General features: G+C 54.4%; 1 protein-coding gene across 1 annotated transcript in view; it reads left to right on the top strand.

Moving 5' to 3' along the window:
* SKAP1 (src kinase associated phosphoprotein 1) overlaps positions 1-15,245 on the top strand; it is a 155,823-nt gene that overhangs the window by 127,660 nt on the left and 12,918 nt on the right. Inside the window, exons 7-11 of the mRNA XM_037410935.1 lie at positions 1,188-1,312; positions 2,048-2,111; positions 2,886-3,050; positions 8,424-8,486; positions 14,278-14,390. Of these exons, the coding sequence (XP_037266832.1) occupies positions 1,188-1,312; positions 2,048-2,111; positions 2,886-3,050; positions 8,424-8,486; positions 14,278-14,390 (530 nt within the window). The remainder of the gene's footprint in view (positions 1-1,187; positions 1,313-2,047; positions 2,112-2,885; positions 3,051-8,423; positions 8,487-14,277; positions 14,391-15,245) is intronic.

The raw sequence follows: 15,245 nt of genomic DNA, 5'->3' as shown, positions 1-15,245 counted from the left end.
CTTCAGCCCCCTAAGTGACTGTATATAATTCATGTGTCAGTGTATATAAATATTTTGCAGTCATGCTCCATCAGATACATATAAACAGACAGCTAATATCTCCAGCAGAGTTTGGCATGATTAGATATACGGCCTTCCTCTGTTCTACCCATCCAGACACGCGGCGTGAAGATGGCTTACAGAACACCTACGTACATCCTTGGTTTACAGTGACAAGGCTGCAGCTAGGACAGGGTTAAACTCCAGTGGGTCGTGGGGATGAAGCTGGTCTTTGTCCCTCTGCCATGTCCTTTGCCTGAGAATCTCGAGTGGTTTTTGTTTCCAAATGAGCTTCCCATCTCCTCTCATCCTGGCAGGGCATGTGCAGGGGTAGGAGCTGCTAGCAGAGGTAGATGGGGAAGCGCGAGGGGTTGATATTTGGTTGTTTCTGGAGGGGGACAAGCGGTTGTCATCTCCCAAATGGTCTCCAGAAGACAACAGAGTAAAGCAAACCTGTTCTCAATGGGCTGAAATCCTCATATTGGGCTTGACCTCACCCCTGGAAGTTTTTGTTTTAGTGATGTGCATATCCAAAAACAAACAACAAAAAAAAAAAGGTTTGGAGCCACTGCCTGAATCATACTCCCACATTTCCTCAAGGACATTCATAAGGGAATAACGAGCCAGGGTAAATAACGATGCCTCAGGTGACTGCAGTGAAGTTCCCTCTCCCCACCCTGCCTGACACCAGCCTCACCCGTGCATCGGCACGATCTGCAGGCCAGTTCTCAAAGGCCCACTAAATATTTCTTCCCCTACGCCAGCCCCTTAATGCCTCAGCAGCAGAATAATCATCGGCCTCGTATTTCCCCAAGTACACCCTTGTCTCTGCTTCATTACAACCAGCTCATCTCATGCAACCTTCTGACCCTGGCAACCTTTTGCTGGCTGTTCGTAATCTCTCGAGGCTGAAAAGGGCATCCTCTTTACTGTGTCTTTATGAAGATTTTGTAATATTCCCTTTGGATTTCCAGGGGATGGACATGCTCAGACTGAGGGGGGGGAGCGGGGGGTTGTGGCCATTTCTCACCAACACACTGTGTACCTCGGTTTCCCTGTGTGGGCAAAGACATCTGCACCACCCAGCATCACTGCGAGTTTGATAAAAAGATGCAAACTCCAGACTGAGCATATTTCTCTTCTTCCAGGCAAGCAACCTAAAGGCACCTTCTCCATGGAGCACTACAGTGCCCAGCTGGCTCCCCATCTCCGCAAAGACTCTCGAAAAAAATGCTGTTTTGAGATAATCTGCCCTGGCAAACGGGTGTACGAGGTAAGAACTGGGGGAAGAAAGGGACCCTCTGTGCTGGCTGGCCACGAGGTCCCAGCTCTGGGGACAGAGGTGCAGGCTGGAGCTGCAGGGTCAGGGAGGCTGGGAATCTCCAAACCCCCTGGTAAGACAAACCAAGGAGCGCTGCAGAAGGTGCTGTTGCTTCTCCTTCTTGGCAGGTCATCTCAGCACAGACCTTCCCTTGGCACGCGAGTGACCATGGGCTCTCTTTGCACTTGTGGGGCACAAGGGTTAAGTGAGAACATGGGGCAGAAGCAGCAGGGGACTGGGTTTGGAAAACCCATTTTCAAATAAGCCATTCAGAGCCAGGTTAAACTTCAACCTTCGATTTGCTGAGCACGCAGGGGACAGCCTAAAAGCTGCTGTAATGGAGAACCTGGCCTGATCCATAAAGTGTGCACGAGAGTCTTCCTGAGCTTCAGGGGGACTTTGGATGTAGAGTCTTGGTTCAGAGTCGGTATGGTATATTCAGTGGGGATTGTGGTTTTCATCTGAATTCTTTTAATGAATTAGGCTTGACAGCCTTCCTCTGGGATAGTCTAGCTTTTTTCCGCTTCTGTTTCCCTGTTTGGAATAGAGATAAAGAAGTGAAATGGCTTTCCTGAAGTCACAGGGTAGAGAATGGCAGATCCAGGATCTCCATCCTGTTCTAGCTGCAAATTTTTCCCTCTTCCTACATATGAGAACCAGCCCAATAACTGGTGAACCTCTCTCCAGTTCACAGCCCCAAGCCCAGCCGAGGCTGAAGACTGGGTGGATCAGATCCAGTTCCTCCTGAAGGGTGAGTTCAGCAGCTTGCCCTGAGCCAGCGTGCCCTGTTTGCTTGGGCAGCTCCTGACAGCATCTTCCCGCCTGGCTTGGGATGCTCCCTCCAGCAACCTGTGGGCTTGTGCTTGTGGCCAGGACCTTGCTGGGGTCCCAGCATCCCCTCTTAGCAAAAGAGAGGTTCTGGGGCTTTGCTTTTTCAAGCTGGTGGTTAGAAAGAGGTGGTGGGTTGGAACCCCCAGGCACCTGGTTTCCAACTCGAGAGCTTTTGGCTGCTTTTAGAGGATGGAGTTGTGTGTCCTCTCAAAGGCTGCAAGTGTCATCAAGTAGGACAAGAAGAGGATGGGAATCGCTCCTCACTGCTGGGGCTGCAGATCAGCAGTTCTGTCCTTGGATGATGAAGGATGGGGTCTGGATCCACCGGAGTTGCTCCAGTTTGAGACCAGAAATACTGAGACAAGACTCCAGCCCTGCCTGTGGAAACCTGCTGAAAACCATAGGCAGCTGCCCATGCTCAGTTCCTTGAGTCTCTTGTTGAATTTGCCTTTGTTCTCTGGCATTTTCCATCCTTTCTTGGGCTTTTCCTTTGGTTTAGCCTATTCTCAGCTTCCATCCCATTTTCTGTGCACCAGGTGCTCACGGGGACAGCTCGCTCCTTGCAAGGTCCATCGTGAGCACAAAGTGCCACGGCACAGGCTTTGCTACTGGATTCCAGCTCACTGAAAGTACCGGCATCCAGCTGGTTCTTTGATTTGCTCTTTTTGACCGTGGTTTTGCTCTCTCCTGCCAGACCTGAGCTCCCTCACTATCCCGTATGATGAGGAGGATGAAGAGGAGACCTACAATGACGTGGACAGTTCTGACTCTGTGAACACAGCATCCCACAATACTACCCTGAATCAGGATGAGCCGAATGTTGAGATGGAAGAGGATGACATCTACGAGGTTTTGCCAGGTAAGCAACCATGAGCCATCCCCTAGCCTTAGCACTGCAAACGTGGGAGGAGACCTTGGCCACAAAACCCGTTGATGAGAATGAACATCTCAGGCTCTTCTGAGTTTGGTGGACCCATAACTCCAAGGCTTGGCCCCATTTCTCTGTTCAGACTGGTTGATGGACTGCAGGACCAGACCCTTTCTGTTCTGGTGAGGCAGGAGGTTTGTCAATTCAGGTGAGGCAGCTTTTAGAAGTTGTCCTCCATTCAACTCAAGTAATATTAAGTTTGGTAAGAGTGGAATCTCTGGGCTGTGTTACCTGGAAAATCAGAATTTAGATGATGAAAATGTTCCTTCTGGGCATGCAGTCAGGGCTGTAACACAATTACTGGCCTTCCAAGAGATGATAAAATAACTGCATTAAAGGCTAGCACTTGCTCACTAACAGTGCACGAGGTCTGGAGGTGGGAAGGCAGCGGCTACCGGTGAAAGGAGCCAGGAGCAATCTTCCTGGCACAGAACCAAATAGCCTGTGAGGGTGACAGAGTCTGCAACGTTTCTTACCATTACAGCAGAAATCACGGTGTGACATGCCCCAGGGCTTGGTGAACAGGTCACCTGAGCCTTTTTGAAACCCGTGGGCTGCCTCTGCACTGAGGTTGGGATCACCCAGCGCTCTGCACCCCATCCCTAAGAGCAGGGTTCCTCGGTGTCTGCCTTCGGAGATGAAAAATAGGTCCTTGTTTCTTCTTATTTATTTCAGAACTTTATATTTGTAGTGATTAAAAAAAGAAAAAATAATAATTAAATGCACCAGAAAGTTTTATGGTGCCCGAGATCTTTGTCTTGTTATTGCTGCCAAAGGAAATCTCTGCTCAGCGGTTTGCAAGTGGCATCCAGACAGCTGCCGGGAGCGGAGCGGGGCTGCGGGGCTGCCTGCACAACCCGGGGCGAAGCCTCAGCCTCTCTCCATCTCTCATCTTTCCTTCCTGACCTTCCCTTCCTCTGTTTACATCCTCAGCTCTTTGGGCAGCAGCTTTTTCTTCCTCGGGGTGTACCTACAGCCATCCCTGAGCTCTAGCAGGAGCCCCGGCGCGGTGGTGCCCAGGCTGGTGTGGGTGTGAGGTGCTGATGGTCTGTCAGGGTTTCAGCATCCCCGGCTGCTTCGGCAGCTGTGCCCAGCGCTCGCTGCCCTGGGGCTGCCAGCACTGACTACAGAGCAGACAGGAGATGTGAGGCTTGTTCCACACGTGGCTCATGGTGACCCCGCTAGGAGCTGGCAGAGTGTCGAGTTAAGGACAGAGCCCACCGCTGCCGCCGCTCCGGCACACTGAGTGCCTCGAAAGAGCTGGAGCTGACCCTGCCAGCCTGGTTCACCCTCGGTCCTCATGGATGTTGCCCCCATGCACCGATCGATGCCCTGATGCTGGGGCTGTGGAGCATCGTGGTGGAAGAGGGAAGATCCCAGCCAAACCCTTCCTTTAATTAGGAACTTTTACTGGGCTCCCCGTCCTGCCCATCCCAGTTTCTTCAAAGCTTGCTGAGGGGTTCCTAATGCTGCCCAGAGGGTCGTGTCTCGGGCTGCTCGCCAGCCCACGCCCCGCAGCGGCAGGGATGAAGCCCCTCGCTCTAGCAGTGCGTTTGCAGTACCCCTCAGTCCCGGTGCACGGGCACCTGGGGGGGGCTGCTGCCGTGCAGGGGCTGCCGTCCCGGGGTTCAGCCAAGCATCACGGCTGTGCCGAGCTGGGGCGCGGGCATCGCCCCTGCCCCCCAGCCAGCGTCCTGCCCACGTGGCTGGAATCGCACCCACACGCAGGGAGCCTCAGGCAAAGCCACAGCTCTCCCGTCTGGCAGTTCCTCGACCCCCGCAGACACCAGTTCCCTGCCAGCTGGAAGAGCTGGTGGTGGCACGTTGCTGTAGAGGCAGAGCACTGGGGTGTGCAAGTGGTGAGAAACCAGCTGCAGGGCTCAGGGGCAGGTAGGAGAGGTCTGCTCTGCCCCAGGCTCATCCCCCCTGCCCCTTTGCACCCCTGTGACCCCCCCCAGCAAGTGCAGGGAAGGTCCCCATCCAAACTGGGGTCTCCTCTGGGCCTGGCTGCCTCCCTTGTGTCCCAAGTGAAAACAGAGAGAAAGAGGGAGAGGGAAAAAAAGAAGGGGCGGGTGGGGAGATGAAGAGATAATTTCCTCAGCAAGTCATCGTCGTTAATGAAGTTTTACAAAAACAGATACAACCAAGGAAAAATAAAATTTCACAGGTGATAAATTTTTCCAATTTCCCTGGCAGAATTCGATAGGATTGTTAAATTAAGAGTGAAGGTGTCTGTTAGGAAGCAACGAGCAGTGATGGGTAATTTTATAGAGTGGAAAATTGAATCAAATTGCTACATTAAAACACAGCTCCTCTGAGAATCTGCCCAATGCCCAGGCTGCTCCGTCGCAGCGGTGGGGTGCATGGCCCGCCGGCTCCCCAGGCGTGCCTGGGGCTGGGGGCTGCTGTGGGGCTCTGGACCCTGGCTGTGGGTACCCGAGCTGCCCACGGGGATGTAAAGGCATTTTCCTGAGGCTGGTGTGGCTGGGGTTGTGATGCTGTGCACAGGGAGGTGGCATAGGGAGAAGCAGCACAGCCCCTAGGAGATGCAGTTTTTCAGTATTTCCCTCAGATTCATCACTATAAAATCCAGATATTGGTTGAGACCAAACACCCGGGAAGATGGAGCATCGCTTCCAGGCAACTCAGAAAAACACCTGGTTGCAACAGGCTGCAGGTCTGTGGTGTGGCGGGGAGCTTGTCTCACCCCTGACAGCCGCATTCATTAATTTCACAGCTCAAAATATACAATTTTTGTCAATGTGTCTGTGCCCAGGGCCAGTGTGCTGCAGCACGAGCCACGGTGCAGGCAGGGCTGGCAGCACCCCAGGGTTCGTGCCTTCGCCAGGACACCCCAGGACACCCGCACTGCAGGCAGAGACGGGCTGCGGCTGGTCCCGCTCCAGCCTTGCAGGGAAGGGGGGCTGCAGGGGGGCGAGCAGAGCTGGCTACTGTCAGCCAAGGGGAAGCCACGCCAGCCAGCTGGCCACGTTTTCCTGACAAGAATCCCACGTGAGTTTCCTCCCTTCCTTCTGCCAAGGCTCCGTCTCTCGCACCCCTGGCAGACCTCGCGCGGGATGGCCAGCCGAGCATCCCGGGCAGAGCGGGGACCGGCCAGCGCCCGGGGTTTTTCTCCCAGCACCTTTTGCAAAAGGCCCAGAGTGAGCAGTCAGCAGGGCAGAGGATTTGAAAAGAAAGGGAAACTGAGGCACAGAGGAGCAAAACAGAGCAGACCACCTTGTCCAAGCCATGGAGCAGTCAGCTGCCCAGCTGACGTCTCAGGTGGGCGACACCAACAGGGGTGAGGTCCCTGGCTTTGATTTCTGGTTAGAGCATGGCCCAAGGTAGGAGAGGGAGAGGGGGCTGCTCTGCGAAGCCTCCCCAGCCCCTGCCTGGCAGCCTTGCCTGGAGCCTGAGACGTGGAGGAGCAGCAGCTCTATGTGGGGCGAGGGGACCCACAGAGCTGCCTGAGCTCGTTAGGGGCTGTAATTGTGACTCCCCATTAGCTGTGCCAGCAAGGGGGACCAGCTCTGCAACCTGGGCGGGGGGAGGGTCCCGAGAAAGTGGGGAGGAAGCAGGACAGATCCATCTCCCCAGGATCACGGAGGCTCCCACAGCTGCCCAGCACCATTGGCAGCGCCAGCCCCTTCCCCCGTGTGCAGGATTCACGCAGCTTTGCTCATCGTGGAAATCCAGTGGCAGCATTTCCTCCGTGGCACGTGTTTTCCTGCACCAGCATGGGCTGACGCTTCCCAAGGAGCGCGTGTGCTTGCCGGGGGGAGTGAGAAGGGCTCTGGGAAGAGGTTTCCTGAGGACAACCTGGCTCTGGGATGGAAGCGGTGCCTGCAGGATGCAGGCACAGATGCAAGGTGGAGGGATGTGCACAGCATGGGTGGGAGGAGGGGATGGCCTGGGGAGACCCTGGGTGCAGGTGTCACCCACAGCAGTAGGGGAATGATACTGGCCCGCACTGGTGTTCTTATGGTGCGCAGGAGCTGGTTCCTCCATCTCATGCTAAAATGGGGCTGGAGAAGTCAGTGCCATTGGTTAAAGTATAAAGGAATCCAGATGTGAGGGTTTGGAGCGTGTGTGGGTATGATGGGGGCTGAGCGCTGTTACAGATACATTTACGTTCTCTTTTACAAATGCAAAGAGCAGGCAAAAGCCACTTTCAATAATTTATTTTAAAATCAATGCTAATGAGATTCTGTCTCGTCAGTGGCAGAGTTTTACAATAAAGTCTGATTTATTTAGGAAAGATTTTTGGTGCTGCTTCCCATCTAATGGGGGAGCCGTTGCTGTGACCCCCCAACTTGGGATGCAATTTGTAATTGGCAGCGGGGCTCTGACCTGGTTTGCATCGATCAGCTGGGGTGGGAGAGCCGCTGGGGCTGGGGCTGCTCCCCTTGCCTCACGCTCGGGTGGGATCAGGAGACCCAGGCTTGGTTTCTGCTGGGTCTGCCAAAAGTGACAGCAAAGCCATGTCCCCTGGGATGCAGCAGGGACATCCCCCGCCCCACGCTGCCCAGCTGCCCGGTGCGAGGTGCGGATGAGCCACCTGCCTGTGTCGGCTTTCTGAACGGCTTCAGATTTGCATTTTTTTTTTAGTATTATTTTATTAGGTCACTTCTGGTATTTATGGTTGCAGAAGGAAGCCTGGGCTGTGATGGCAGCCAACGTGGGTGCTGTGCACCCGACTTGCACCAGCACCCAGTGTTAAACAATCTTATTTAAACTTACTTACGTGTAGATCCTTGCTCCTGTCAGTCTCCAGCCATCCCGCAGGGCTTCCCCACGACTTCCAGCCCCCCTGTCCATAACCTTTTCCACAGTATCATTTCTCATTATTTTCTTGCATCCTCTCTCCCCACCCTCCGCAGCCAGCCTGCCTGCCTTCTCCTCTGCTGCCCAAGGTCCTCTTTCTCCTCCGTCACTCCTGCTCCTGCCCCCAGCCATCCTTGCTTGCCGTCCTGGCATTTCTCCTCCGCGTCTTGTTTTCTCTGCGTGGCGAGTCCGGCACGGGAAGCTTCTCTTCCTATAGGGCACTCAGCAAAGTGCTGCCTAAATTTATGAGGCTATAATAAGTGATTTGTTTTTACCAGTGCTAACAACAATTCATATTTTTCTGCAACACGTTTTAAAATATTATCTGTGACTTCCTCCCTTCCACTCTTCACAATTAAGCCGGGAATTTATTATTCTGACAGTCAGATGCTCTCGCAGCCCTCTGCCTGCCTGGGGGTTTGGTGTAGCAGTAATGCTCACAGCCCTTCCCTTGACTTCTCTGCTCTGTTCCCCCCCCAGATGAGGAGCCGGAGCCCCCATTCCCAGAGGACAGTGAGGATGCCAGGAGCAGACAGAGAAGCGGTAAGAGCCCACGCTGCTCTGGCGAGCCCACAAGACCTGCAGGTCATGGCTGAGGGGTCCGAGTCCAGCCACCTTCAAGCATCCTGGTGGTGGAGGGTGTGCGGAGAACGGGGAGGCCCCAGAGCAGACTGATGGGTGACAGAGGAGACTCTGCAGCTGGCGAAGTTCAGATAATTTGGGCTTGGGGAATTGGAGGATGGAGGCTGGAGGTTCGGTGTTGGATGCTGTGGATGGGGAGTGGCTAAACCAGTCTTCTCCATGCTGTGGGCATGGGGGACGCGCCTCCTTTTTGGCCAGACAGTCCATGAGGGGTGGCTTTAGTGAGCTTTCGATGGAGGAGCCCCAGCATCCATCCCCCCTCCTGCCTGGTGAGATCTGTGCGCTGAAGGATCTCCCATGGAGGCACCCCCATCCCTGTCCTTTATCCCATCCCGGACCACAGAGAGGGAGCCAGCCCTCCCGCTGCATCCCAAAGGGCTGGGGAGAGGCAGAAAGACCCTGGAGAGAGAGCAGGAAGCGAGTCATGGTCCAGAGGAAGCTGCCGCAGGGAGGGATCTTGGCGCTGGAAGGACGTGCATCGCCACCCCAGGAACCAGTAGCCTGAGAGCCTGCCATGGTCACTAGGGCCCCCACCCCTGCTTTTTCCTTAAGGACCCACACCATGGGATGGGAGCGGAAGATCTGTTTCCTCCCCAGTCCCACCTGCTTCACTTTCCATCGCCGCTTCCACGCCGGCACAGGAAAGCAGCGCTTGTGTCCGAGCAGCCGGGGCTGGACTGGCTGGGGGCTTCCTGCCGTCCTGTCGCTCCTCGCCGGACGGGAAAACACATCCTCCTGGCAAAGCCCCGCTCGGGAGAGCTTCCTGCACCATCCTCCCGCTCCAGAGTCTGGAGGGGACGGTCTGACTGCAGGCATCCCACTTGCCAGGTGCTGGAGGCTGGAGGTTCGGTGTTGGATGCTGTGGGTGGGGGGTGGCTTACCGGCTTCACACACGCTCGTGCTCCCTTGAACGCGCGAGAACCTCAGGCACTGCCCGGCTGGTTTACCCTTCCCAGCACCCCGAGAGCCTCCATTGCCGGTGTTTCTGGAACACCTGACCCAACAGTTCCCTTCAGCCAACATCAAACCCCCTTGGATGTTTCTTGGGTAGTTGTCCCCAGCCCAGGAGAGTGCTCAGACCTGTTGCTACTGAAATCTTGGTAGCACAGGCAGGGTCAAGTCCCCGCTGCTTGCAGAGACCAAAGCAAGCCAGCCTTTCTCCACCCCACATGGTTTTGCAGAGCTTGTTTCCCAGCCTCCCCCCCATGATGACTTATTTGGCCACTGGAGCATGTGGCAGCTGCAGCTGGTATCAGCACCCAAAGCTCGGAAAAAACAACATCCCGATCTTTATAACTGTGGTCCTAAAGCTGGGCTGTACATCTGTCCGTGGAGACACCTCGGCGCGGGGTATGAAGCAGAAGGTGATGGGACACGTGTGCGCACGCACGTTGGTCTTTGCCTTTCACAACTGCCCCAGCATTTACACATCCAAAGGTGCAGGCTTGGGAAAGCAGCTCCCCCGTGGGTTTTGCAGCTCGGGGTGAGGGTCACTGGGGAGCAGAGCACGGCTTCATGGCAGGCCGGTGCCGGGGGTGGTAACAAACCTGCACCCCAAGGCCACCCCAAGGATTTTGGCACTCGCCTGTCACAGCCCTGCCAGCCATTTAAACACCCTGCTCATACTCATTAGCATCTGCCTGGCAGTTGTAATTGTTGTTAATCGTTATAACTGGTTTAGTTATTAGCATTGTCATGATTGCTTTAAGTCCTGTGTCTGTTTTTACACTAAATAATATATTAGACTCTTGCCTCGGAAAAGCTGGGCTGCATTTCAAGGGGAAAGGTTATGGCAGCGCCGGGAACCCCAGCCCTGGTGCCTTTTGCCTTGGTAATTTGTGCTTCTGGCCAACTGGCCCAACGGTGAGAAAGAGATGATGGGAGCCCTTGAGCAGAGGGCTGGGCTGCAGGGAGGGAGGGAAGGGGCTATTTCTTAATTATGTCACACGGCCAAAGTGCCAGATGAGCATTTGGCTAATGGAATACTATTGTTTCTAATTTCTAAGAACCACAAGGATGCCACAATGCTGGAGCAGCCCAGCAGATCCAGCTGAGGGCTTCAGGCTGCTCCTGCCAAGACACCCATTTGCTCCTCTCAAGGCTGCTTAATCCCTTGCCTTCTGCACCAGCTGAGCTTCGGGGCTGCCGCTGCAGTGCGAGCTTACCAGCCGAATACAAACAGAGCAAAATTCCTCTACTTGGAAAACAACAAAGCCTCGCAGCCTGCTTCGCACCGCAGTCCCCAGCGCCTAGCGCGGCGGGAGGTTTCACCTAGCATGAGCACAGCCGTGAAAAGCCCTGAGCTGGGGATGGTTGTCATTAGGTTTCAGCATCAACAAGCTTGTGAAGCAACACGCCCGGAGCAAAGGGGCTGGGGCGGCTCGTGCCTCTCCCACAGCCTCTTCTGGGGGCTGCTCAGGCTGCAGAAGAAAATGATGCGGTTGTCACATTTGGCTGGTTTTCTTAATGACCCCAAGGCCCATAAACACGGGAGCAGGCTCTCGTCCCACTTACATCAGTGTAAATCAGTCACACTGAAATCACGGCTCTGCCTGAACACAGATTTAAATGTCTAGACGGGGCACCGGGGCTTTTTAAACATAACCTCTTCGCTGTAAAAGTGAGAGGGATTCGTGCAGGGTAAGGCAGGAGCCCTGGGATGGGTTGTCTGGGCCTGACCCACGTCCCACCCAGCCTCGGAGGATCGTGGACACCCACTGTCCCCTGTGGAGGCTGCAGAGAGAAATCCTCCCACGCCTGGCCTTGTCCTGAAGTGCTAAAACGGGAGACGGGATCCCTTTGCTGCAAACAGTCTTAATTTTCAGAAGATATTCTTAGCAGCTGGCACAAACTTCTCCGTTGCTTTTGAAGCTGCGGCTGGGGATTAAGCGCAGAGCCCGGCCGTGCTTTCATCGTGAGGCATCTTCCTCATCCGATGCAATTAATTCTGACCTTTTGAAGGCAGGGTTGGAGGCAGGGGTGAGACCTTCCATCCGACCAGCTGACATAGTTGGAAAAAACACACAAACTTCTGGGAGCACGAACATTCCTGTGGGCTGGAAATGTTCCTCCCTTGATATTTGCGGAGTATCATGTCCAGGCTCCTGCGCAGGGCTTCTGCGAAGCCTCTGTCTCACAGCAGCTTCTCCTTTCTCTGCTCTTTGATGCGATGGCAAGATGCCTCCAAGGTCTTCTTGTTCCTTTGATAAGCAGGAAAGTGCAGATGTGGGATAGGGAGGCATCTCCCAGGTGTTCCTGCTAAATGAGGGACAACTGGGACAAGGCTGACTCCAGCTTCCCGGCAGCATCTTCGGTGTGGGCGAGCAGCCCCACGGCTCCCTGTCCCGGGGGAGCTCCAGGCAGGAATGGGCGCTTTTGGCTCTGGAAACGACTTGTAGGGAGATGTATTTTCTGTTTCAATCCAAACCCTCTTCCTCTCCCGATACCTCAGTGACACAGAGCAGAACTCTGAAGAGGAGCAGAGGCTGGTGCGGGGCATCGCTACATTTAAATCACTTTAGCAGCAAGTTAATGATGATGCTCCACAGAATTACCGGTATTTTTTATGCCACTGGTGCAGCCTTTCCCCACCCTTGCACACCAGCAGGTTGGTGCCAAGCACCTTCTCCCCGTACCAGGTTATTCCCTGCATTGCGATGTTGTCCTCACACCCTCCTCCCATAACGACCTTTTCTGTTAATTACACAGTTTGCTGGCCTCTACCAAAGCTGCTGCTTGCCTCATCCTCCTGCTCGGTGCCCGCACGCCCTGATATTTCCTCTGCCTCCAGTTCATAACCTCTGGTTCCTGCACTTAGCACAAGCTTAAATAACTCAGTAGCTCCTACTCCTGCTATTCCCTCCACAATCTTCTCCTCACCACTGTGTGCTCCCCCTTTAATACTTTCCAAAGGATGCAGACCTACTTTTTTTTTTTCCCAGCCTTTCTATTTAAGTTCCCCAAGTCCCTGAGTCATTCCAGTTGCTCCCTGCTGTGCCATTATCCATCTCTGTAATGTCCTTTTTCATATTTAGGTGATCAAATCTGGGCACAGCACTCCAGATGCACCCTTATCACTCGGTCCCTTATACCATATTAGAAACATTTCCTCCAACATGTGCTCAATATTTTCTATTTATGCTTTCTGGGCTTGGCTCAGCCGCGTGGCAGAGCAGCACAGACCGCTGGTACAGCCCCAGTGCTCAATCCCCACACCCCTGCAGAACGTGGTTTTACTGGCTTTAATTATCCATGAGGGTCACATCATGGAGATGTCCATGTCGTGACATCTGGATTCACCCCCACTTTGGTGCCATGCCATCAGAGCAGTCTCCTGCCTGAAGTTTTTGGTCCAGAAGCATGTTTGAATGGCTGTCTTGTGTGCTGGAAAACTGGGACTCTGCGGGTTTTGGGAGTGTTTTTTTGATGCTGTGAAGGATCTTTTAGATGTGCTGGGAGAGGTCGCTTCCCCAGCCTGCAAACTGGGCACAGCAGCATCTCCTTTGGTCGTGGGGCTCTGCAAGAGCTTGGCATCAGGCTCATCTGGTTCCATCACAGGGTGGGATGCTTTCTGCCCCCATGGCAGCGACCCACCTTGCATGGTGGCTGGGGTCTCTAAGCCAGTTTTTGGGGTGGGAAATGCCGTTCTGAGCTGGCAAAGATGGAAATGTTTCATTCTGGAAACGCTGCTGTGAAGTTTTCCAGAAAACCCACACACACATTTAGCCCAGGGCGGTCCCCAGCCTTGGCACCGCTTGCCAACAGCCTCATCAGCCCAAACCCACGGCTTTCAGCAAACGGATCATTTGCTTCTCAAAAAAATAGGGAAAAAAGAGTCTGCTGGCTGACGTTCTCTCCCCTTTCTGCAGCAGGCCGTGCTCACAGGCATCGAGCGGAGGCTCTGCCTTCCCAAACTCACAGCTCGGTGGGAAGATGGAGATCTGAGCTATCGGGCTGTATCATGGCATGGAAGGTTTGGGACCTTCTCTGACCTCTTGGCAATAGGGGGTGAAGGCAGGTGGTTGCTCCCTGCCCTCCTCCCATCGCCATTCCTGCTCTGGGCGCTCCCAGTCAAGCAGTCGGTGCGGTTTGCTTGCTGAGCGGGCCCTGCAATCCCCTGCTTAGCTGCTTTAATTAATAAATAAACTCGACTATCACCTTCCCCCAGCAGCATCCTCCCAGAAGCCCCGTGCAAATACCCATGTTAAGTAACCGTAGTGCTCGTCCATGGCCCCTGGCATGGCTGTCACTGTGGTGGGGACACTGCTCAGCAGAGCTGGCACTGGTGCCACGTGTCCCGTCTTGACCAGGTTATGGATGACCACCCCAGGGACAGCTTGATTTGAGCCTGAGGAGGAGATGAAGGGCTTGGGAAAGAGGGAAGGCAACCTCGGGTCCCTTTGTGGTTTGTGGTAAATAGCGTTAATTCAGGGTCTTCCAAAATGGAAACATTTATCAGCAGGTTTATGTGTATTTACTGATAGATACTGCGTGTATTTATTGACCAGCCTCTTTTTCCTGCAGTACCTCTTCGGCCTCTGCCTGTTAATTGAAGCGTAAAATTAATAACACCAACATTTCCTTCCTTTCCCCAACGAATACCAGCCCCTCTCCCCCCCCACCCCCACTCCCCACCACCCCAATGTTTCCCCATATAATTCCCTGTCACCCTGACCTCTCTGTTTTTCCCCAGGAGGTCCCCAGCGAGATTACGCTAATTACTACCAAGGCATGTGGGACTGCATCAGCGAGCATCCCGACGAGCTCTCCTTCCGCCGCGGGGACCTCATCTACATCCTAAGCAAGGTAGAGCATCGCCGGCAGCCCCACGTTCATCAGCACGGGGCTGGGGCTCAATTGCAAGGTCAAGAGCTGATGAAATTGCTAAAAATCAAGTTCCAGAGCAGAGTTAAATAGCAACCGGACCCGGCATCCCGCTTTCCCCCTCCGTGACTGCCCCATCAATGCCACTCCTGTGAGTACCCCCTGTCTTCACACGTGACATTTCTAATGCCCCAAAGCCAGATTTTATTTTTTTTTTTTCATGGTAATGGAGTCTGTACGTGCTGTTGCTCAGGTATTACAGGGGTAATTGAGTTGCTCAGCCGGGTGTGACCAGGGCTCCCTTCGGCAAGCACACGCAGGTGAATAAATTAAGTGTTTGCCTTAGCAGGTCTGCAGGGGCAAGAGCAGAGCCACCAGTGTGACCCCCTCCTACCCTGCCTGTCCCCCCAGGGCTCTGTCCTGGCTCCCAGCCGGTCCCTGCTGGACCACGGTGGCCTCGACTGGCAGCAATGAACTGGGGCGGTTGCATTTCATGGGTGATGTTTTGTGATGCACTTTGCACCCTGATCTGGCAGGGGATCAGCGATGAGCCTGGGGGGCTGCGCGTTGCTGGTGGTATTTTGCAATGTGCTTGGTACCCCAAGAGACAGCGATGAACCTGGGGGTGTTGCGTGGTGGGGGCGATGCTCTGCAACGCGCTTTTGCACCCTGATACAGCATGGGGACGGTGGCTTGGAGGGGGTTGCATTTTGCTGGTGGTGTTTTGCAATGTATGATGCAACCTGACTTGGTGCTCGGTGCAGCTCTGGCAGTGAGGAGGGGGGACAGCACCATCCCCCCTGTGCACAGCATCCTCCTGGCCGAGGTGCTGGGACG

This window comes from Falco rusticolus, chromosome 18 (genome assembly GCF_015220075.1).
Source record: "Falco rusticolus isolate bFalRus1 chromosome 18, bFalRus1.pri, whole genome shotgun sequence".
In the NCBI taxonomy this organism is placed as follows: domain Eukaryota; kingdom Metazoa; phylum Chordata; class Aves; order Falconiformes; family Falconidae; genus Falco; species Falco rusticolus.
The sequence above is the reverse complement of the archived record's forward strand: the minus strand, read 5'-3'. Positions and strand labels throughout refer to the sequence as shown.